This window comes from Vitis riparia, chromosome 18, assembly GCF_004353265.1.
Source record: "Vitis riparia cultivar Riparia Gloire de Montpellier isolate 1030 chromosome 18, EGFV_Vit.rip_1.0, whole genome shotgun sequence".
NCBI classification, from domain to species: Eukaryota; Viridiplantae; Streptophyta; class Magnoliopsida; order Vitales; family Vitaceae; genus Vitis; species Vitis riparia.
The window spans coordinates 38,236,698-38,262,094 of NC_048448.1; the positions used below are offsets into that span (position 1 = coordinate 38,236,698).

At 31.4% G+C, this 25,397-nt stretch overlaps 1 protein-coding gene and 1 long non-coding RNA gene across 4 annotated transcripts; both read right to left on the reverse strand.

Moving 5' to 3' along the window:
* Positions 1-200: 200 nt before the first annotated feature.
* LOC117906456 lies at positions 201-7,208 on the reverse strand. 3 transcript variants are annotated; one of them, XR_004649822.1, is made up of 7 exons: positions 6,757-7,208; positions 5,693-5,759; positions 3,824-4,000; positions 2,658-2,725; positions 2,012-2,077; positions 830-1,219; positions 201-753 (listed from the first exon to the last, which is right to left on the reverse strand). It is a non-coding gene; the product is annotated as an uncharacterized LOC117906456 (long non-coding RNA). The 3 variants fall into 3 exon arrangements; XR_004649824.1 differs by having other exon boundaries at positions 6,741-7,208; XR_004649823.1 differs by lacking the exon at positions 2,658-2,725 and having other exon boundaries at positions 202-753.
* A 10,736-nt stretch (positions 7,209-17,944) lies between these two features.
* LOC117905844 (disease resistance protein RPV1-like) lies at positions 17,945-20,008 on the reverse strand. Its single transcript, XM_034818704.1, has 4 exons — positions 18,872-20,008; positions 18,473-18,769; positions 18,277-18,379; positions 17,945-18,195 (listed from the first exon to the last, which is right to left on the reverse strand). The coding sequence occupies exons 1-4, from the start codon at positions 19,190-19,192 to the stop codon at positions 17,945-17,947; spliced, it is 972 nt and encodes a 323-aa protein (XP_034674595.1). The 5' UTR covers positions 19,193-20,008.
* Between the last annotated feature and the right edge of the window lie 5,389 nt (positions 20,009-25,397).

Consider the following 25,397-nt stretch of genomic DNA (forward strand, 5'->3'; position numbering starts at 1 on the left):
TTAATATTTCATACAATTTTTAGGCAAATGTTATTACTTTTAACCGTCGAGGTATAAGTATTATCTTTGATCGGTAAGTAAGTTTCTTTAGTCAAAGTAATAATTTATTTCTTTGAGCGAAGGAATTAAAGAAAGATCAGGAATCTTTTATGGGGTGGCTCCTCTGCTTAGTTTTGTTCATCAACACGGCTTCTCTTAACATTACGATTATTAGTACCTTCTGCTATCGATTCAATATTGTCCTGAAAATTGTTGGGAAGATCATCATCTTGAGTGCCAAGAAAATCTAGTAACAGGGTATTTTTCTGCTGATGATCTTGAAAGTGCATAAGATGGATCCCGCACCCGCTTGATATCGCCCAAAATTGTGTCATTATCTAATATTGTAGCAGAAAATAAAGCCTGAAAGTTCCTGAATTGATTGGAATGGTACTTTTCTGGAATACAAATCTTGGGATAATATGTCACCCACAATTAATCTTGCAGTATTCGCATCGGAAAGGAAACCCAACACGATCCACAACTTCATATGAATCATCATCATGCAATTCCAAATCACAGGTTAAAATCATATTCATTGTCATTTTGATAAAGACAGAACAAAACAAATCCCAAGAAGTGGTTGTCCTTTTACCAGTTCACAGGAAGCTCTATTCTCACTTCTCTTTCCATTTCCTGATGCAATACCCAGCCTGGAATTCCACTACTTCCGGGAATCATAATTCTTGTACAGTTTTCAAACGATTGTAGATCCTGTAGAATAAACAATAACATGTGAATCCGGTGCCTGCATAAAATGTTTCATATGCTTATTAAATAATAATCGTACCTGAAATTGTACTAACTTGAACCATTGGAGGAGAGAAGACCATAGTAGACTTGATGGACTTGATAAAGTTTCCAGGCTTGTACAATCGTGTGCATCTATGTATCTTAGACTTAATGGAAGCTCTGGAATACCTTCAAGCATCTTGCAGTGACTGATATCTAGGCATCTCAGCTTACAAAGTTGAGTTATAGGTATGTGGTGAAAATTGTTTTTTCTCAGATTTAAAGCTTCTAGCGAGGATGGGCACCATACATCACTGGGGATTGCTCCATCCATCAGATTGCTATTGCTAAGATCTAGATATCTTAAGGAATCTTTCAGACTCTCCAGGTTCTTACTAGTAGCAGCCACATTAATCTTTAGTTGGTCATTGTTGGCTCACCTTTATCTCTGGAGAGGAAAAGAAATCAATTCTCTAACTTTTCAATTCATACTACAATTTGAACATTCAACAGAAAAATGGGATTTCTGTTTTAAATAACATTATTTTTAAAAATTATTTTTTATATAAAAGCATTTTATATAATATTTACAAAAATATAAATACTTTTAAAATCATCTTTTCAAAAAAAAAATTCAAATACAAAAATTGTCTTTTCAAAATGGGATTTAGTATGAGAATAATTTATAAATATGTACTAAAATTGCCTTTTCAAAAAACAATTTTGACATAAATAATTGTAAGGTAAAACTGTTTTTTCCAAAATGAAATTTTAATATAAACATAATTTATAAATTTTTACTAAAACTGTCTTTTCAAAAGACGGTTTTGACCTAAATATAAAGTGTGGTGTTTTGGGAACTACCATTTTTTCAGATTTTTTTTTTATTTATAAAAAAAAACACATTTATAATTGATGTTTCATGGAAAATAAAATTCATAGAAGAACCCTAATATTCTCCTTTAAACTGAAAATGGATCTAAACCTACTTTTCACTACTTATTAGGTTTAGATAAAATGCTATATGTTAAAGGCATTTATGAAGTCATCTAGAAGTACTTGCTATAAAATAAAAGGAGCGTATAAATTATCAATCGTATCATACTTCTCAACAATTGAGAAACCATATTGGAGAGAAAAGGTGGAACACCAATAGCACTGCAAACCGGAAGTTATAATTCGAAAACCAGTCAAATATTGCATAAACTATTATCCTCCAAAAGAATAAGGAGATACTTACCACCATATCAGCCTCTTACCCAGTCCTTGAATGCAAGATTAGGATCAAAGCCAACTGTTCTACAAGCTGCATCAGAAACACAAAGAATATTTAGAAGTTCTACTTGGATATCCATTTACTGAAGTTTTAGATTTTTTTTTTCATTCAAGATTAAACAGAAAAAGCTGGATTATGAAAGCATTAAAAAAATAGAAGTAAAAATAAAAGCATGCATAGAATCAAGTTTGTATATGGAAGAAAATATCAATACATGTCAAAATTGTACGATATTGTTTAAACCTTTTTACATATTGCAAAAGAAGATGACAAATTAGCAAACACCCAATCACAAATTAGCAAACAAATTAGTGCATTAGATGCCTCTTATTTATCCCTTGCTCAAGGCATAGATTTGACCTAGAAACAATGTAAGTTAGGGCTTTGAAATTTCTTGTGTTTCAATGTAGACAAAATTATGCTTTAGAGGAGATTAATATTGTATTTTGAGCAAGTAAATCCATTAAAATTAAAGTGTGCTAAAACAATAACCTTTATCTAAAAAAGACCACAATGACGATTAATACCAACTAGGATGTGAGACCAAAACAGTAGTTGTAGTTGCAAAGATAAAACAAAACTTAATAATATGATTAGGGTAATGATTTACCTAACGTAATTTCAGTGTTCAGCCCTGTGATATTTCTAGCCACATCAATAGGATCAACATTTGCAAGGCTGCAGGCACATGTAGATAAAAGAGTAGATTGAATTGAAGACAAGATATCATCATATCAATGATAAGGAAAATGGAGGGCAATAGTACTAGGTGATATATACAATAGTTTACCTATAAATAACAAATTATAATGCTAAAGACCAAAAAATCAATGAACCAAAACATCTTAACAATGTTCTTATTGCTTTACCGGATACATAACAAGTTATCAAGCAGATATTATATAATTATTATAGACCACGATTACAAGACAAGGTGAAAGAGAGCAACCGACCTTGTTGGTTAAAGTAACAACCCAAAGTTTGGATTTATTGCAAAAGAACTTTAAACAAAAGTAAAAGGAGACAAGACAATAATTTCTTATTTACATAAAAGGGTGTCGTCTCTCCTGTGGTTTTTTCACACCTACTAGGTTGTTAGGTGGTTTCTCCATGTTACCATGTACTGCAAGAAATCACTTTTATTTACCCAAATATGGGATTTTTGCTTTCACTAAATAATTAATATAAAGGGACATACCTAAATTAGGTAACAAAAATTTAAATTTAAGAATTAATTCAAGAGACTACCCATTCACCTCCCTTTTAAGTATTCCATAAGTAAGATCTAAACTTTCAAAGTGAATTTTACTATTTAATTATTTAAAAGAAGAAACTCATTTCATGTTAATTTTTATGTATGATTTGATTGCTAAGAAAAGACTTTACTTACATGCTCCCATTGTACACGTAGATGTTTCCTATTTGGTTCCTTTAATGAAGCAATATTTACAATTCATGACATTGAGATTCTGCAAATGATTTGATTTCTGTGTGAGAAACTAATCTTAAGAATTAATCAACCTTGACATTTTCACTCTAAGAGAAATTTAATCCTATTGTTATAATCAACATAGTGGTTATGCATCAATTTTCTCAAGTTTTGATGTTATTCATGTATAGTGGTCATGCATCTGTACGTGGAACTCTCATAGCAGACTTCCTAGATGTCATTAAAAGAAGGCCACTCACTCAGTTGAAATGAAAATATCAGCATATCATACATATATTCCAAGCCATCCTTTGTAAATGTGTACATCCAAAGATTATAGGCCATACCTTCTTAGACAAATTTTTCCTCACTATGCAAATAAGTATATGCTTCTCGGCAAATATCTCTTGTGGCTTTAAATTGAGCTTGCACTCATTCATATAATACTTTTTTTTAGTAGCTTTTGCTTTCACTTCGTCTTTTTGAAACTTGTATTTGGGTGTATCCGCTCCCTCCCTCAAAAACTGCAAATATGGAAACTAATAAGAGATTGAAAGCCTCATCCACATTTATACATTAAAAAAAAAAAAAGGTCTTGTCTCTACTTTGATTATGTTCTTACTTTTAGAAATTTCTTTTAAACATATTAAGTTGGTTGGACATAAAAATATAATTTGATAATTAAATGAAGTTGACTAAAATATCTTTCTAATTTAGAGTGTCTTTTGTAGTATTTCTTTTTTAAGTGCTTTTAATAAAAGCATTTTTTTTAAGTATTTTTTAATAATCACCTAGAGTGCGTTTGAGAGTAATTCTAGAAAGTGTTTTTAAAATTTTTTACACTTGAATGATAAAATTTTTCAAGTATTATAAATATTAAAAGCGTTTCTTAAAATTCCTACCAAATAGGCTTAAATGTTTCTTCAAAAAATAATACAAGTAATTTTTAAATTTTTTGAAAATGTCTTTTAAATTTATCAAATACTTGACTATTTTTTAAAAACACTATTTAGATTAGAAGTGCTTTTTAAAAAGGTTGTTGAATAAACTCTTAATCTTTTTTATTTCAACGTAGAACATCAAATGTTATTATGATGTTATCATAGAACAGGAGCTCATGCTATTGATAATCACTAATATTCAAATAAATGTGGATGTTAAAGGCCTCATCCACATTTATACATTAAAAAAAAAGAAAAGAAAAAAAGAGAAAAAAAAAAAGGGAAGGTCTCATCTCTACTTTGATTATGTTCTTACTTTTAGAAATTTCCTTTTAACATATTAAGCTTGTTGGACATAAAAATATAATTTGATAATTAAAGGGAGTTGACTAAAATATCTTTCCAATTTAGAGTGTCTTTTGTGGTATTTTCTCTTTTAAGTGCTTTTAATGAAAGCATTTTTTTAATGTTTTTTTAATAATCACCTATTAAATATTTCTCTAAAAAATATTATAAGTAATTTTTTAAGTTTTTTAAAAGTATTTTTAAAATTTTGTCAAATACTTAATTTTTTTTAAAACACTATTTAGATTAGAAGTGTTTTTTAAAAACGTTGTTGAATAAACTCTTAATTTTTTTATTTTAACATAAAAAATCAAATGTTATCATGATGTTATCATAGAACAGGAGCTCATGCTATTGGTAATCACTAATATTCATATAAATGTGGATGTTGAAAGCCTCATCCACATTTATACATTTAAAAAAAAAAAAAGAAAAAAAAAAGAGGAAGGTCTCATCTCTACTTTGATTATGTTCTTACTTTTAGAAATTTCCTTTTAACATATTAAGCTTGTTGGACAAAAAAATATAATTTGATAATTAAAGGGAGTTGACTAAAATATCTTTCCAATTTAGAGTGTCTTTCATTGTATTTTCTTTTTTTTTTTTTAAGTGCTTTTGATGATGAAAGCATTTTTTTCTTAAATGTTTTTTAATAATCACCTATTAAATGTTTCTCCTAAAAACATTATAAGTAATTTTTCTACTTTTTAAAAGTATTTTTAAAATTTTTTCAAATACTTTATTATTTTTTTAAAACACTATTTAGATTAGAAGTGCTTTTTAAAATCTTAATCTTTTTTATTTCAACGCAGAAAATCAAATGTTATCACGATGTTATCATAGAACAGGATCTCATGCTATTGATAATCACTAATATTCATATAAGTAAATATCATTTTTCTTTAAGGTAGAATTCAGCTTTCTACTTACCAACAGCATGTGCAAAGAACAACTTAGTTTTCTCAAGAAGCTCTTCAGGTGCCTCTACATGATTATCCTGTAAAGAAAAGGGTGCGATTGATTAAATAACCCTACATCCGAGTTTGCCCCAAATATGATTGTTGGATCTAATATATGCTAGCAATGAGTTCTTACTATTCTGAATTCAATGAAACTAGAACCTTTAATAAGCCAAAAACATATATAAGTCAAATGGAAAAAATTGCTTCCAACACAAACATCACATTATTAATCTAATTTTAATAAGAAAAACAAGAAACTGTTCATACTTATGAGTAGCAAAAGTTTGTAACAGACTTGAAAACTCTCAACTATAGCATTTTTAAACACATTGGATTCATGTGCCATAAGTGGTTTGAGAAGAGAAACATTTTTAGTTCACTTGTTTCAGGGGAGAGGCCGGTCGTATCTACACAAATATAGGATTCCTTTCAAAGCGAGCATCATTTTATAATATATATATTTTTTTCTGTTACTACATAAATGGAATTCTTTTAGAAATAGGGAAAAAAAGAAGAAAAAAAGCAGCAGTAATATGTGGATTCCAAAGCTTCAGTAAGCTGGAGAACTCTATCAATTTGTACCTTTATTTCAAAAAGCTTTTCTTTACAATTTAAGTTTAGGAAAATGATTATAATATATATATATATATATATATATTAAAGGAACATAAGAAATTGAAAGAAATGAGATCATAATCTGGAATTAGATTTATCAAATTTAGCTGCATCATTGTTCATATACTTACCTCATAATTTAGCCCTAACAACAATTCAAGCCCTCAATTTAAACATGATAATTCACTTTTCAACCTTTTTATCATATGATTAATATTCATCTTTGCATTAGACAAACTTAGTCGATGTGTTAAGCCATAAAATAAGATACAATATAATTGACAAGAAACAAAATGGAAAATGGCAAACTGCAAGAAAAGCAAAAAAATATCACAGGATTGAGAATAAATTGAGCATTGAGTCACAACAATTTACTAAAAGTTTAGTGAAGATAACAAGACCTTAGCATCAACTAACCATCATAAATCCTGAAATTACTGATAGAGACAATCACTTCTATCAGGTAGAGACATCAACTCCTCTCATCATAAACTGAATAATTTATAGGTACCATAGAAAAGCCAAAACTTGCGTTTCATGAATTCCATTTAATCTATCATCTGATTTTGATTTCTTGAATTCTGATTTCTTTTCCACGAAAGTCATTGACCCATACAAGCTTGAAGAATGGACCACGCAAGAATCCAAAGAAGCAGAGGTAACTCCATCAGGGCATAAGACAAACAAGTGAATTTATAAAGGAAATTGGAGGACTGAATGACCACTTAAGAGGTAAGAGGTAAAATATTCCAAACAAACACACATTTTATAGCAGTTTCTGATAAGCAGTTTATAAGACTCCTCAAGAAGCTCCCTAAAGCTTTAAGATTTATTTTTGTTTTTCTTGGAAACCAAACAAATAATAAAAAGAAGCATCATAAAGAAAAACAAAAGATCTTTAAATTAGAAAGAGAAAGAAAGATGGATTACCAGTAAAGAGAGCTTTGGTGACGCAGGTGTGGTCGAGCGAAAAACTTGAGATCAGTCTTGGATTCCTCTGAATCTTTTATGGCGTGGCTCCTCTGGAAGGCTATGTTCTGTGGGATTCCTTTTATTATGAGAATTACCATTAGTATCTCTTTCTGCTAATCCATGGTGACCAAACTTCCGATGAGAAGAACTGCCTTCTACCATTGGTGGATGGTTCTGCTCTATAGAAAATTTTATCAGGTGCCGAATATCACTGGGGATTCCTCCTTCCATAAGATTGCAGTCATTGACAACCAATCCTTTTAATGTGGAGAAGAAATCATTCCTCTGGACTAGTCCTTGCTTCAGATTGCAACAAGACACATGCAAAGATCTTAAGGAGCATAAACCTGACAAACAACCCCATTCACAACTGATGTATGATAACTGAAGGTCCTCTAAACATTGCAGCCCCCCAAGGTCCAGCTTCAATCCATGGAGTTTTGAACAATCACGGACATGAGGGGTTTTAAGAGAGCTCAGATTGCAAATGCTCTCCGGAAGATTCACAAGGTCTTTGCAACCTGACAGATATAAGTGCTCAAGTGCATGCAGACGTCCAATGGATGATGGCAGCTCTTTTATACCTGTCGATTCAAAATCAAGAGTTGTCAAAATTTTCATATTACCCTTGATTTCTGGATAGCTCCTTAGTCTTGAACACCCAAGTAGATAGAGAGTTCTAAGAGAGCTCCAATTTCAAACTCTCCAGAAGATCCACAACGTTTTGCAACCTGAGAGGTATAAGTGTTCAAGAGCATGCAGACGTCCAATGGATGATGGTAGCTCTTTTACTGCTGTTGATTGTAAATCAACAGTTTTTAGATTTTTCATGTCACCCCTGATTTCTGGAAAGTGCTTTAGTCTTGTGCATTCTACAAGATAGAGAGTTTCAAGAGAGCTCAAATTACAAACACTTCCTGAAAGACTCACAAGGTTTTCACAACAGGACAAATCAAGGTGTTTGAGAGCATTCAGATGTCCAATTGAGGATGGAAGCTCTTCTATAGCTGTTGAACTCAAATTAAGCCTCTCTAGATTTTTCATATCAGCCTTCATTTCTCTGGAAAGTCCTCTAGTTTTGAACACCAATCCAATCTAAGGTTTTTAAGAGAGCTCAAACTACAAATGCCTTCAGGAAGAATAGCAAGGTCTTTGCAATAGCTTAAATTCAAGTCTTTGAGCCGGTGTAGATGTCTAATTGATGATGGTACTTCTGTTACGACTGTTTTACTTAAATTAAGCTCTCTTAAGTTTCTCATATTTTTCCCAATTTCTGGGAACCTCTTCAACTTTGAACAACCATCACAAGAGAGACTTCGAAGAAGTACCAACAAATGAAAGTTCCTTGGAAAACTCTCAAGGCATGTGCAACCTATTATATTCAGGAAAAAACTAGTTAATAACTCCACTAATAATAGAAATGGATGAACATTTTTAAGTAACTTTATACAACCTTGTAGGATTAGAATCTCCATATTTGGCATACTTGCAAAGTCTGGGATTTCAGTGAGATTCTTTGAATAACTAAGGTTGATGACTTTTAAGTTAAGAATCTGCAACAAAATAAAATGTCTAAACAGATAGTTTTTGATCAACTTCAAAATTAATATAAAAAATATTAACTAAACAACAATAATAATACCTCATTCCTTTTCCGAAGTTGCTTTATGCTGCCATACATTAAATTTAGTTCAACAAGTTTCATTGCATCAAAATTTCTTGGTAAGGATTCTAAAGGATATCCATCCCAGTAAAGATAGCTTAACTTAGAAGAGGGAAATTCAAAGTCTTTGGGAAGGTGCACCTTATTCCCATACCTGTTACAGACTTTGAGTAATCTCAATTTATTCATCCTTTTGAAAACTTTTGTTTTAAATTGTATCTTCGCTATTGTGGAAACATCCATAAATAGTCCTTCAATTTTTTCATTCTCCTAGAAAAAAAACCAAGAATAAGTTAGGCAAAGATGTAAAGATTAATTAAATCATTTAGCCATATGATATAAACCAAGAACAACAAGGAAGGTGGTTTAATAGGGACAGATGTTTAGTATCTTTTACAATAGATCCATTGAATAAATTTGTAAAGAACCTTCAAGCACTTGTGTAAATAGTTCTCTTCATAATCTTGAGTGGCACAACTTCTCTAAGCATCACCATTAATATCTTTTGTATATAAGAGAGCATGGAAACCAAACATCATCCGTGGCCAACATTTAGATGAAGGATCATATCCACTAATCCAAATCCATCATCATAGAAATCCAAGTACAACCATCTATATAAAAATAAAATAAAATAAAGAATTTAAGCTAAAGTCATTCTTGATAGAATTTGTCAATAATTTCAAATACACAAAATTATCCATGCTAAAAAAATGTATTAATTCAAATCAACAACAAAACTAGAGAAGATATTTGGACGAGGAGCTTTTATCTTTTTTAAGGGCACTCTTATGTTGGTTCATCATTAATGTCTTTGCTACCACTTTTAAAAATAATAAAATGAAACAAAATTAAGATTATAATCAAGTAAATTAAATTAAAATTATGAAATAATAAATTATGAGAATTCCTACATTTTAGGATGATTCTCACCTTTTGTTACTCAATATACCATTCCATTTTTGTCTTTTAACTTTCATACTTCAAATTTCTACTATCTAAATATGCTCCTTTCCTTTCAGTTACTTATTCCCCATATAAGCTTTTGAGAATTTCCAACATGTTTTTAATAAAAAGGAATTTAACTCTTAGATAGGCAAACTATGGGGATATATCTCAAAATTTCCTAATATTTTAGGTAATTAAAAGCAAATAAATTTGAAAAAATAAAAAACCATGAAAAGGAAAAACAAGAGAGAATATCAGTTGGTTTAAATGACTTGACCATATCTAATAGCATATTGAATTGCATGTTCTTCCAAATTTGTTTTGATTTTTAGAGTTGTATAGATATTTCTTTCAATAATTCTGATAAATATTTTAACCTCTAGTAAATAAAAAGAGAGTGGATGTACGTTACCGGAGGTGTGGGTCCTCTTTTGGGTGATCCTCTGCATCATCACGACTTCTCTTGACATTAAAGCGAGTATATTCTCTCCATAACCGTGGCCAATGGTTTGTGCCAAAGCTGCTCTGAGCATGGGTATTGGAATCTGTGTTCAAGATATTGGGCATATATATCAGATGGAACCCACACTCTTCCACTTTCACTCGTTTATTACCGAGGTAACCATAAAATGAAGCCTTCAAATGCCTCCATTCATTTGACCAATACTCATTCTTAATAGCAACCTTAGGATAATATTCCACCCAAACTCTACTTAATTCACCAGCATTATGGCAGCATGAAAAACTGTTTCTTAATGGGATTTCATCCACGGGCTGAAATTGATGACTGTGGAAATTCAATTCACATTTTAAACTATAAGGATCTTCCTTGGATTCAATATAAAGTGGAACATAGACAGAGTATAAGGCAAATCCCAAGAAGTCATTATTCTTGTACCAATCCATAGGAAGCTCTATTGTGATTTGAGATCCTTTTTTCTGTTGACTTATCCACTTTGGAATTCCATTATTTCCTGGAATTACAATTTTGATTATGGGGCTCCTATTGGACCCACACTCAAACTCCTGCATGAAAGAACAGTGTAAATCTTGTATATTTGTACAAAAAAAAAAAAAAACAAAGGCTCAATGTCTTGAAAATTAACCATACCTCAATTGCAGATTCGAAGCATTTGAACAGAGAAAAACCAAGTAAACTTGAGGGACTTGATAAAGTTTCCAGGCATGGGCAGGCGTGGATATCAAGACCTCGTAAACTTGACGGAAGCTCTGGAATTTGTAGAAGCTTATGGCAGTGACTCAAGTCAAGGATTCTCAGGTTTGAAAGTTGATTGATGTGGGCAGGTATGCTACTAAAGTAGTTTATGCTTAGATTCAATGCTTCGTATGGTGACATGTAGCAAACATCAAACTGAATTGCTCTTAGGACTTGGTTCGAATCAAAACCTGCAGCTTCCAGGCCTTCTAAACATTGTAGACTCCCCAGATTCTCGGGAAATTTCTCAAGTTTTGAACAGAGATTGACATTGAGATATTTAAGAAATCTCAAGTTACAGATGCTTTCCGGAAGATTCGCAAGGTTGCTGCAATTTTCCAGATACAAATACCGAAGCCCTCTTAGATGTTGAATTGATGATGGTAGTTCTTCTATAGCTGTTCCATCTAAATGAAGCTTTCTTAAATTTCCCATATTCTCTGGGATTTCTGGAAAACTCTTTAGTTTTGAACAACCAGCACAGGAGAGTACTGTAAGGGATTTCAAATTACAAATGGTCTCTGGAAGGCTCACAAGGTTCTTGCAATTTGTGAGATTCAAATATTGAATCCCTCTTAGATGTTGAATTGATGATGGCACTTTTTCTATAGCTGTTCCATCTAAATGAAGCTCTCTTAAATTTTCCAAAGTCTTCAGGATTTCTGGAAAGATCTTTAGTTGTAAACAGCCAGAGCAAGAGAGAGTTGTAAGGGATTTCAACTCACATATGGTACTTGGCAGACTCACAAGGTTTTTGCAGTCCCGCAAACATAAGCTATGAGGTTCCGAGGGACACCCAATGGTGGGTAGTTCATTAATAGCACTACCCTTTAAACAAAGGCATTTCTCATTTCGTTGACATTCCAAGCACCTAGTATTGGTGTGTAAAAGATGGAACCCGCATTCTTCCACTTTGACTGTTTTACTGCCAAAGCCACCATGAAATGAAGCTTCCAAGTACCTCCATTTATTTGAGTGATACTTCTTCTCAATAGCAATCTTCGGATAATAGGTCACACACATCTGTTTTGATTCAGCACCAATATTGCAGCATCGAAACCAGACATCATCCACGGACCAATGTCTAATTGAGGGATCATCCACCAATATTGATGGATCAGCATGGAAATTCAATTCATATTTTAACCGATGACCATCCATAGGAACAACAACAGAGTATAGAGCAAATCCTAAGAAGTCATTGTTTTGGTACCAATCCATAGGAAGCTTTATTGTTATTTGGGAACCCTTTTTCTGCTCACTTATCCACCCTGGGATTCCATTATTTCCAGGGATAATAATTATGATTGCCTTGTTCCAATAGGAGCCACATTTAAACTCCTGCACAAAAGTATACTGTAAATACTCTGTTTTCATAAAGAAAAAAAAGTTAAATGTATGAAAATCATACCTCAATTGCTGATTTGAAGCACTTGAACAGAGAAAAACGAAGTAGATCTGTTGAACTTGATAAAGTTTCCAGGCAAAGACAGTCATGGGCATCAAGATATCGTAAACTTGGGGGAAGCTCTGGAATTTGTAGAAGCTTCTGGCAATGACGCAAATCAAGGATTCTTAGCATAGGAAGGCTCCTTAGGTTCTGAGGAAAATTCTCAAGTTTTGGACAAAAGCTGATAATGAGAGTTTTGAGAAAGCTCAAATTACAAATGGTCTCCGGAAGGCTCACAAGGTTGTTGCAATATGCCAGATTCAAATATTGAAGCCCTCTTATATGTTGAATTGATGATGGTAGTTCTTCTATAGCAGTTCCATCTAAATGAAGCTCTCTTAAATTTTCCAAGACCTCTAGGATTTCTGGAAAGCTCTTTAGTTGTGAGCAGCCAGAGCAAGAAAGAATTGCAAGGGACTTCAAGTCACATATGGTATTTGGCAGACTCTCAAGGTTTTTGCACTCCCGCAAACATAAACAATCAAGTTCTAAGGGACACTCGATAATGGGTAGCGCATTGATAGCAGGGCCCTTTAAACAAAGCTTCCATTGGCATTCCTCATTTCGTTGACATTGGAAGCAGCTAGCATATATAGGATGGATCCCACACTCTTCCACTACTAGGGTTCCATAGCCATAAAATATAGCCGTAAAGTCTGACCATTGATTGAAGCAATATTGCTGCTTAATATCATCCTTGCGATAATATATCACCCACACATGATCTGATACACTATCATCATCATCAGAGCAATCACACACAGATTTTAATGAGAGATCCTTCAAATCTTTTAATTGATCATTTTCGCAGATAGCCAACTTGCAACAGACGTCCAATTCATCATGTATCTGAACATAAACACAACATAAAGCAAATCCCAACAAGTCATTATTTTCATACCAATTCTGAGGGAGCTCTATTGTTACTTCATCACTTCCCATACTTTGATTCTGTATCCCCTCTAAAATTCCACTGCTTCTAGGAATAACAATACTCACTGCTTGGAAATTAGAAGCATCGATAGAAATCTCAGTTTCCTACACAAAAGCACTATGTAAATCCAGTGGGTACAAAAGAAAAAAAGGTTTGTGCCATGAAAATTAATCATACCTGAATTGATTCTGATTTGAAGCAATTGACCAAAGAAAGAATCAACCCTAATTGAAGCTCTGGAATTTCTTGAAGCTGCTTGCAGTAACTCAAGTCAAGGTGTCTTAGACTTGATGGAAACTTTGGAATTTCTTGAAGCTCCTTGCAGTGGATCAAGCCAAGTATTCTAAGAGAGCTCAAATTGCAAATGCTATCTGGAAGACTCACAAGGTGTTTGCAATATGATAAATAAAGTTCTTGAAGAGCCTTTAGATGTCCAATTGACAATGGAAGCTCTTATAGTTGTTTCATTTAAATAAATATTTCTTAGCTTGCTCATATTTCCCTTGATTTCTGGAAAACTCTCCAGCTTTGAACACCCTATTATATTCAAGAAAACAGTTAGTTAACAACTCTAATAATAATAGTAATAAATAAATCTTTAAAGTAATTTTATACAACCTTTTAGATCTAGGATCTCCAAATTTGGCAAGCTAGCAAAGTCTGGGATTTTAATGAGTTCCTTCGAATAATTGAGGTTGATGACTTTCAAGTTGTCAAGAATCTAGAACAAAATAGAATGTCTTAATAGATAATTTTTTATAAACTTGAAAATTAATATAAAAATCATTAATGAAACAACAACAATAATAATACCTCATTCTCTTCCCAAAGTTGTTTTATGCTACTATGCATTAAGTTAAGTTCAACAAGATTCTTTGCATGAAAATTTGCTAGTAAGGATTCTAAAGGGTATTTCTCAAAATGGAGATATCTTAACTCAAAAGAAGGAAGTTCAAGGTCCATGGGAAAGTCCACCTTAAAATTACTCCATAGTAGTTGACTATAGACTTTGAGCAATCTAAGTCTATTCATCTTTGCGAAAGAATCTTTAGAAAATTGCATTCAATTTGATGTAGAAATTTCTACAAATAGTCCTTCAATTGCTTGAGTCCCCTAAAAATAAAAGCCAAGAATAAGCTAAGCACAAGATGTACAAAAATAAATTAAATTAAATTATATAGATATATAATTTCTTAAACAAAATGCATTTGGCTCTTACCATATTTCTTGTTAACACACTTTCAACATCATTAGGATCCCAAAGTCTACTCCTTTTTCCAGGCTTTTTGAGACATTCTTGACGAACAATTTCTTGGCCCATTTGTTGTAATAAATCATGCATATCTAACTTATTTTCAGAAATAGTAACAAGGCATCTCTCATGAAGAACTTTTATTCCAATCTCTGCATACCCTCCTAATATTCTTGAAACAAAATCTTTGTCTTCTCCTTTGAAGAAACATGCAATATCCAAAAATATCTCTTGTTCTGTAAGATCCAATTTATCATAACTTACTTTAAGCACACTTTGGACTGTCCTGTTAGGTATTTTTTTTTCAGTTTATCTAATTCACTTTCCCATTCATCTATTGACTTCTTAAAGAGAAAGCCGCCCAAAACTTTAAGTGCTATTGGAAAAGGCCATCAGCATACTCCACTGCTCTATTTGAAAGGCTTTCAAATTTGGGTATGGGAGCATTTTGCTTGAAGGCCCACCAATTAAAAAGTTCAGTGGATTTTTCATGATTCAATTTTTGCACTTCATAAAATGTTTTTACTTCATGTCGATCTAACAAATGTTTATCTTTAGTTGTTATGATGATTACACTTTTTGCACCATACGAACCATGTTTTCCGGCCAAATTTTCTAATTGTATGTAGTTGTCCACATCATCAAGAACAATAAGGACTCTTTTTGATCGAAGCCTTTCCTTTATCACATTGACTCTTTGGCTAATATTGCTGAATTTTGGCTTATTACACTTTAATATATCTTGAAGAAGTATCTTTTGTAATTTAAGTAGACCATCTTCACATTTCCCCCCAACATTTCCAAGAAAGCTACTACCATCAAATTGAGATGAGATATCATTATAAATAGCCATGGAGGCGGTAGTTTTACCAATTCCACCAGTTTCATAGATACCAACCATGTGAACCTCATCCAACTCAGTTTTTATGAGTGATTTTAACTGCTCCAAATGAAAGTCCATTCCAACTATGTTGTCACCCACATGTAAAGGGGTACGCTTCAATTTTGTAATGATATCTTCACGAATCCTTTGAATAAACTCTATCTCAGATCTACCAATTATAAAGTACATGAGATTAGAATTAGTTACAAATATAATCAATATAAAAATATTTGAACAATAGAATGTAACAGAAAAAAATCAAAACTATTTATTAAACTACATATTTAAGTACATTCTAATTAGTCCTACATATAAATTCAATTAAGAAAAATGTGAAAAATGTGAACTTTAGTCGCTTACTTAGTTGAAAGGTTCAAACTAAAGTCAACTATTATAGAATATTACTAGACTTCATGATAAGGGATGCTATAATCATAACACAAGTAGAGATAAGTCTTGATATACCAAGCTTCGAGATAGTTTCCAATTTGGCATCCAAGTTCCCTATTCTAGTAATACCTTTATCCTTTATTGATTGAAAAGAATTGTTAGAACTCTACTATACTCTCACGTAACTTTCTTTCACCCTTTATTTAATAAAAAAAAATCCTTAGATTCCTCATTCAATTGTTTATATGTTTTATCAACTTACCATTGTTTTAAAGATTTGTTTGTTGATTAAAAACCTTGAGTTTAATTGAAAGATATTTGAAAGACTTCATTGAGAAAATTAACATAAGGGAATGGAGACTCATTTTTGTTCGGTTTCATATTCACTAATCCTAAATAAATATTGTAAGAGCTTTTGGGAATTGAGCGTAGGGCTAATTGACCAAATGTATCGGTGGAATTGACTTTTTATTAAAATATATATACATATATATCATTAAGATCACAAAACAAGTTACCCAAGAAAAATATTATACTGAAAACATGATCATTATAGTGTAGCAAATTTGGATGAACAACTTTATGCACAAAAACTAAGAAAATTCAGATTCTAAATAAAAAGGAAAGGTGCATGGGAATCTTTGCAATGAGTGAGCATAGAATTCATTGGCAATATACAATCACAAATGTCTTGAGTGAGCATGGAATTCATTGGCAATATACAATCACAAATGTCTTTGCAATATAGAATGGTTAAACATTATTGTAGGTTTCTGTCTATAAACTACAGATCTCTAAAAAGACATGACCATTCAAGGTGCCATAGAATAATTGTAACAGAGATGATAGACTATAAACAGGATGTAGGGATCCAAAGAGATGACAAAATACTTCATGCAAGAAGGCCTGTAACCTACACTTAAGAGCTAACATTAAAAATGGTTCAAAGTTTAGACATGTCATTTACACTTTCACTCTTTAAAATAATATTTTACTAAAAGTGTTCATTAAATTATAGTATTAAGCACTTAAAGCTTTAGATTTTGAATATATTAGAGTGAATAATGATGATAGTTGACAATGACGATGATAACAATAACATAATGATAATATTAGTAATAATAATTATAATTAATATTGATAGTATTTATATTAGAAGTAGTAACATTAATAATAATTATAATCACATGAAAGTAGAAAAACAAAAATATGAAAACGATAAAACAGAAAAAGTGAAATGGAAGAAAAAGATGAAAAATAAATAAATGAAGCCATTTTGACTTTTTTTTTTTTTTATTGATCATATATATTAGTCAAATATTTAGTATTAATTTTCCTATAGATAAGGAAAAATATAAAAAAAATTAAAATGGAAGAAAAATATAAAATAAATAAATAAATGAATGAAGCCCTTTGGAATTTTTTTATTGATCAAATATTAGTAAAATATTTAGTAGTAATTTTTCCTCCAACCCTAGGTCCTTACACTATTAAATTATTTATCTCAACTATTTATTAATAAAATAAAAGAATGATTTACTTGTACGTCTCATCATGAAATCCAAGGTCATGCTACGCATGTACATGTGAAAAAATTATCAAAAAGGGTTGAAAAATGTAAAACCACGTGAATTAAATCAAATAAATGAATCTTATATTGAATCAGAGGAATGAAAAAAAATTTGAAGATAAAAATAAGTAGAACCACATGAATGTACAGGTAGTAACTAAAACATATGTTGGATTGGTCATAGACCAATCAAACCTTGATGCAATTACTATTATTTCCTTTATTAAAGATAATTTAGATCAAATTAAATTCATATGAGTGCATTTTCAGGCTTTATACATTTTATTTAATATATTTTTTATTTTGTTAAACTTTAAATGATGAAGTTTATATGAAATCATGGTGGTAAAATGTTTCTGAACATTCATCCAAGATGAGAGTCTCAAGAGAGCTCAAATTGCAAATGCTCTCCGAAAGACTTCTTAGGCTTTTGCAATAAGAGAAATCTAGGTGTTGAAGAGCCTTTAGATGTCTAATTGAGGATGGAAGCTCTTCTATTCCTGTAGAACTCAAATCAATCTCTCTTAGCTTACTCATATCTCCTTTGATTGCAGGAAAACTCTCAAGGCTCTCGCACCCTATCATATTCAAGAAAACAATTAATTAATAACTTTAATAATAATAGTAATAAATAAACCTTTAAGGTAACTTTATACAACCTTTTAGAATTAGGATCTCTAAATTTGTCACCCTTGAAAAGTCTGAAATTTCAACAAGATTTGTTGAGTAACTGAGGTTGATGACTTTCAAGTTGTCAAGAATCTGGAACAAAATAAAATGTCTTAGTAGATAATTTTTTTATACATTTTAAAATTATTATAAAAATTATTAATGAAACAACAATTATAATAATACCTCATTCCCTTGCCAAAGCTGTTTTATGTTGCTATGCTTTAAATTAAGTTCAACAAGATTCTTTGCATGAAAATTTGTTGGCAAGGATTCTAATGGGTATCCCTTAAAATGGAAATATCTTAAGTCAAAACAAGGAAAATCAAGGTCCTGGGGGAGGTTCTCCACAAAAGCTCTAAGCAAAAACCCTGAATAATAGACTTTTAGCAATCTAAGTCTATTCATTTTTGTGAAAGAATTTGTAGATATCTGGCTTGCTAGAGAACTTTGTACAACTAGTCCTTCAATTGCTTGAGTCCCCTAAAAAATAAAAGCCAAGAATAAGTCAAGTACAAGATGTACGAAAATCAATTAAGTTATATAGATATATTATTTCTTAAACAAAATACATTTGGCTCTTACCATATTTCTTGTTAACACACGAACAACATCATCAGGATCCCAGAGTCTACTCCTGTTTCCAGGCTCTTTAAGACATTCTTGACGAACAATTTCTTGACCCATTTGTTGTACTAAATCATGCATATCTAACTTGTTTTCTGAAATAGTAAGAAGGCATCTATCATTCAGAACTTTTATTCCCATCATTGCATAACTTCCTAATATTCTTGAAACAAAATCTTTGTGTTTTCTTCTAAAAAAACATGCAATATCCAAGAATATCTCTTGACATGTATGATCCAATTTATCATAACTTACTTTAAGCACACTTTGGACTGTCATGTGAGGTATTCTAGTTTATACAATTCACATTTCCATTCATCTATTGACTTATTATAGAGAAAGCCACCCAAAACTTTAAGTGCTATTGGAAGGCCCTGAGAATACTTCACTACACTATTTGAAAGGCTTTCAAATCCAGTTTTGGGAGTATTTTGCTTGAAGGCGTACCAATTAAAAGTTCGGCAGATTTTTCATCATTCAATTTGTTCACCTCATACAGTGTTTTTACTCCATGTTGAGCTAACAAATGTTTATCTTTAGTTGTTATGATGATTATACTTTTTGCACCATACCAACCACACTTTCCAGCCAAGTTTTCTAATTGCATGTAGTTGTCCACATCATCGAGAACAATAAGGACTCTTTTCGATCGAAGCCTCTGCTTTATCACATTGATTCCTTCCCTAATACTGTTGAATTTTGGCTTATTATGGTGATTACACTTTAAGGTATCTTGAAGAAGTCTCTTTTGTAATTTAAGTAGACCATCTTCACGTTGCCCCCCAACATTTTCAAGAAAGCTACTACCATCAAATTGAGATGAAATATCATTATAAATAGCCATAGAAATGGTAGTTTTACCGATTCCACCAGTTCCATAGATTCCAACCATGTGAACCTCATCCAACTCAGTTTTTATAAGTGATTTTAATTGCTCCAAATGAAAGTCCATTCCAACTATGTTGTCACCCACATGTAAAGGCTTACGGTTCAATCTTGTAATGATATCTTCACAAATACTTTGAATAAAGTCTGCCTCAGATCTACCAATCATAAAGTACATAGGATTAGAATTAATTACAAATATAATCAATATAAAAGAAATTTGAACAATAGAATATAACAGAAAAAAAAAATCAAACCAATTTATTAAATTACTTATTTAAGTACATTCTAATTATTCCTACCTATAAATTCAAGTAAGAAAAAAATGAAAAATATGAACTTTAATTGCTCACTTGGTTGACGGGTTCAAATTGAAGTCGACTAGTATAGAATATTACAAGACTCCATGATAAGGGATGCTATAATCATAACACAAGTAGAGATAACTATTGATTGAAGAGAATTGTTAAGAACCCTCTACCATACTCTTACATAACTTTCTTTCACCCCCTTTATTTAATAAAAAGATCCTTTGATTCCCTATTCACTTGTTTCTATATTTTATCAACTTACCATTTGTTTAAAGATTTGTTTGTTGATTAAAAACCTTGAATGTAATTGAAAAAGATTTGAAAGACTTCTTAGAGAAAATTAACATAAGGGAATGGAGACTCATTTTTGTTAGTGCTTCTCACAATGTTGTCATTATAAGAATAAAGCTAGTAAAATAATCCTAAATAAACATAGTAAGAGTTTTTGGGAATTGAGCATAGGGCTAACTGACCAAACAATCGGTGGAATGGACTTTTTATTAAAAAAAAAAAAAATGTATCATTAAGATCAAAAAACAAGCTACCCAAGAAAAATATCATATTGAAAACATGATCATTATAGCATAGCGAATTTGGACAAACAACTCTATGCACAAAAACAAGGAAAATTGAGACTTTAAGTAATAAAGGAAGGTGCATGGAAATCCTTGTAGTGAGTGAGCATGGAATTCATTGGCAATACAAAATCACAAATGTCTTTGCAATATAGAATGGTTAAACATTATACTAGGCTTGTGTCTATAAACTGCAAATCTCTAAAAAGTTGTGACCATTCAAGGTGTCATAAAATAACTGTAATATAGATGATAGACTATAGACAAGATGTAGGAATCCCAAAGAAACGACAAAATCCTTCATGCAAGAAGGCCTGCAAATTATACTTTTGAGCTAGTATTAAAATTGGTTCAAGTTAGACACTCTTTAAAAAAATCTCTTACTAAAGGTGTTCATTAAATTAAAATACAATATTAAGTACTTAAAGCTTTAGATTCTGAATATATTAGAGTGGATAATGATGATGGTTGACAATGATGATGATAACAATAACATAATGATAATATTAGTAATAATAATTATAATTAATATTGATAGTATTTATATTAGAAGTAGTAACATTAATAATAATTATAATCACATGAAAGTAGAAAAACAAAAATATGAAAACGATAAAATAGAAAAAGAGAAATGGAAGAAAAAGATGAAAAATAAATAAATGAAGCCATTTTGACATTTTTTTTATTGATCATATATATTAGTAAAATATTTAGTAGTAATTTTCCTATAGATAAGGAAAAATATAAAAAAATTAAAATGGAAGAAAAAGATAAAATAAATAAATAAATAAATGAAGCCCTTTGGAATTTTTTTTATTGACCAAATATTAGTAAAATATTTAGTAGTAATTTTTCCTCCAACCCTAGGTTCTTACACTATTAAATTATTTATCTCAACTATTTATTAATAAAATAAAAGAATGATTTACTTGTACGTCTCATCATGAAATCCAAGGTCATGCTACGCATGTACATGTGAAAAAATTATCAAAAAGGGTTGAAAAATGTAAAACCACGTGAATTAAATCAAATAAATGAATCTTATATTGAATCATAGGAATGAAAAATATTTTGAAGATAAAAATAAGTAGAACCACATGAATGTACAGGTAGTAACGAAAACATATGTTGAATTGGTCATAGACCAATCAAACCTTGATGCAATTACTATTATTTCCTATATTAAAGATAATTTAGATCAAATTAAATTCATATGAGTGCATTTTCAGGCTTTATACATTTTATTTAATATATTATTTTATTTTATTAAACTTTAAATGATGAAGTTTATATGAAATCAAATGTTATATATTGATAAAATCTCATAGTTCAATTTTTTTTTTCTTTTTTTTTAAAACTTTGAATAAAAAACTTCACCATCTTGCATAAAATAAATTGGGTCATATAAACAAATGAAAAGAAAAAGCAAAAGGGTAATATATCTAATATTAAGTAGATTCAATTCAATAATGGACCAGTACAGCCTCAATCCAATCTTAAACTAAGCTAGTTTAGAATTTCTCAACCAATTCGTCTATTTTGTTTAAAATTTGATAGTGATAGCATGGAGTAAGTTTCCATATATATAAATAGAAAAATATAATTCACATAGGAAATATACCAACCTTTGTAACTAAAGAAAGAAATGAAATAATTAAAGATAAATTTATCCAGTAGAGGTGAAAAGGGGTATAGTTATTGATTATGCAGATGAAATCTAGGTTAGCTGCTGTCTTCAAGGCATTCTTCCACGTTTCTACTGTCTTCTCCTTCTCTTGATCTGCATCTTTTGCATGGTCCAAAAATGCATCTTTAAAACTTCCTCCTTGATTTCGTACATCTGTTGGCTTCACATGGTAGAAAACCGGCAAAACCACTGATTTCTTTTCTGTCATACAATCGATGATCTTTACCAGTTCATTCAAACACCACTTGGAGTCAACATAGTGTTTTGAGAAAATAATAACAAAAATCTTTGATTCTTCGATAGCTCTTGAGAGATCTGATGTGATGTCTCCTCCTTTCTCAAGTTCTTCATCATCTCTGAAGGTGTGAATTCCATTTGCAACCAAATTAGCATAAATGTTGGAATATCCAAAATCTGATAGATGAATTAGAGTTAAAATCACAAATAGCCAAACAGAATTCATCTAACTAATGTCAGTTAAATTAGTTATGTCAGTTGTCAATACTTAACAGCTTTATTGATCCATTTCAAGTGTATAAATAGACCTCATCTGTACTTTTTCATTTCATTTGAATATAAGGAGAATTTCAGTTTCAATACGTGTTTGAGTGATCCTTTGTTTTCTCCTTTGTTTTCTCCTCTGTTTTCCTTGCAATTCTGCATATCTTCACATGGTATCAGAGCTTCATATTTCCTACTGTTCTTGATCTTTCTTGATTCTTCTTCATCTTTCTTGGTTGATTGTTACTTCACAATGACTGAGGAAGAACATGCTTCTATGGCTAACTCTCATTCATCAAATGGACCTGTATAGAATCTTTTAGATGATTCATCCAGCTGCTATTACTTACATCCATCTGATAATCCTGGTGCACTTCTGGTTTCCGAGATATTCACTGGTGAGAATTATATTGCATGGAGTCGATCTATGTCAATTGCTCTAACAGTGAAAAATAAAATTGCATTTGTTGATGGTTCTCTGGTTCAACCGATCACTAATGATCCTCATCTTCGTGTTGCTTGGCTAAGAGCAAATAATCTTGTCCTGTCTTGGCTAATGAATTCAATTGCCAAAGAAATCTGTGGTAGTCTTCTCTATTTCACAAATGCTTTTGATATCTGGGAGGAGCTGAAAATCAAATATCTCAGAAGTGATGGACCAAGGGTTTTCTCCCTTGAAAAATCCTTAAGTTCCATTTCTCAAAATTCCAAATCTATCACTGAATATTTTAGTGAATTCAAGGCTTTATGGGATGAATACATTAGCTACCGTCCTATTCCCAATTGTAGATGTGGGAATCTTAATCGTTGTTCTTGTAATATTTTGAAGGACTTGACTGATAGACAACAATCAGACTATGTAATGAAATTTCTTGTGGGGCTTCACGATTCTTATTCAGCAATTAGAAGTCAATTGCTACTGCAATCTCCTTTACCATCTATGAGCAGAGTTTTCTCCCTACTTTTACAAGAAGAGAGTCAAAGATCATTAACTAATGCAGTTGGCATTTCCATTGATTCACAAGCAATGGCTGTTGAACAATCATCAAGAATCGTTTCAACAAGCAATACTCAATTTACAAAGCAGAAAGGAAAGTCTGATGCAATCTGCTCTCATTGTGGTTATTCGGGTCACTTAGTTGATAAATGTTTTCAGCTAATTGGATATCCTCCTGGATGGAAAGGACCAAGAGGAAAAAGATTCAACTCTACACCAACTGCAGCCAAAAATTTTCAAAGATTGCCCACTGCAAATAATACTAATGTTTTGGAGCAAAATTCAAGTAATTCCAACATGATTTTTTCTCAAGAACAAATCCAAAATCTGCTCACTCTAGCAAACAGCCTTTCCAGCTTAAACACAAATTCTAATGCAACTGCCAATGTTGCATCCATCTCAGGTAATCCTTTTTTCTGCAATACCGTTTCCTCATCAAAGAACCAGTTTACTTGGATTCTTGATACAGGAGCAACAGATCATATGATATGTTCTCCCCTTCTATTTGACTCGATTGTTTTACCTAAAACATATTCCAAAGTTCATTTACCAAATTACCAAATGGACAAACAGTTCCAATTATCTTCACTAGATCTGTAAAATTCTCACCTAATATTACTTTATACAATGCTCTTTATGTTCCATCTTTCAATATGAATCTTGTTTCTGCATCAAGATTAACTAAAGATAATTCAATTGGATTATTTTTTCTTCAATCCAAATGTATCTTGCAGGATCTCAGCAAATGGAGGATGATTGGGCTTGCTGAAGTTCAATCTGGTTTATACCATCTTCAACAATTATCTGCTCAAACAAATAAAGAAATGCTTTCTAGTTCAATTGGTTTACCTTCTAGTTCTTTAGTTGAGTCTTGTACTGTTAATTCTGATCTATGGCATTTTTTATTAGGCCATATTCCAAATGCAAAAATACAACTCATAAATAGTTCTGATTCTTCTGTAAAGGCTATTCATAACAAAGTTTGTGAGATCTGTCCATTAGCTAAGCAGAAAAAGCTACCATTTCCTATATCAAATAGTCAATCAAATAAAGCTTTTCAATTGGTTCACACTGACATTTGGGGGCCTTTTTCCATTCCTTCATATTCTGGTTATAGATTCTTTCTAACTATTGTTGATGATTTCACAAGATTCACTTGGTTATTCTTAATGAAAACCAAAACAGAAACTCGAGCTATACTTACCAACTTTCTAGCTTATGTTCACACTCATTTCAACACTAATATTCAAACTCTTAGATCAGATAATGGTCAAGAATTTAATATGCCTACTTTCAATCAAGAACATGGCATTATTCATCAATTATCATGTGTTGAAACACCTGAACAAAATGGAAGGGTTGAAAGAAAACATCAACACCTATTGAATGTAGCTAAATCTCTCATGTTTCAGTCAAAATTACCCTTATCCTATTGGATAGATTGTGTATTAACAGCCACACATCTGATAAATCGTACTCCATCATACATTCTAAATAATCAAACACCATATCAGTTATTGTTTCAAAA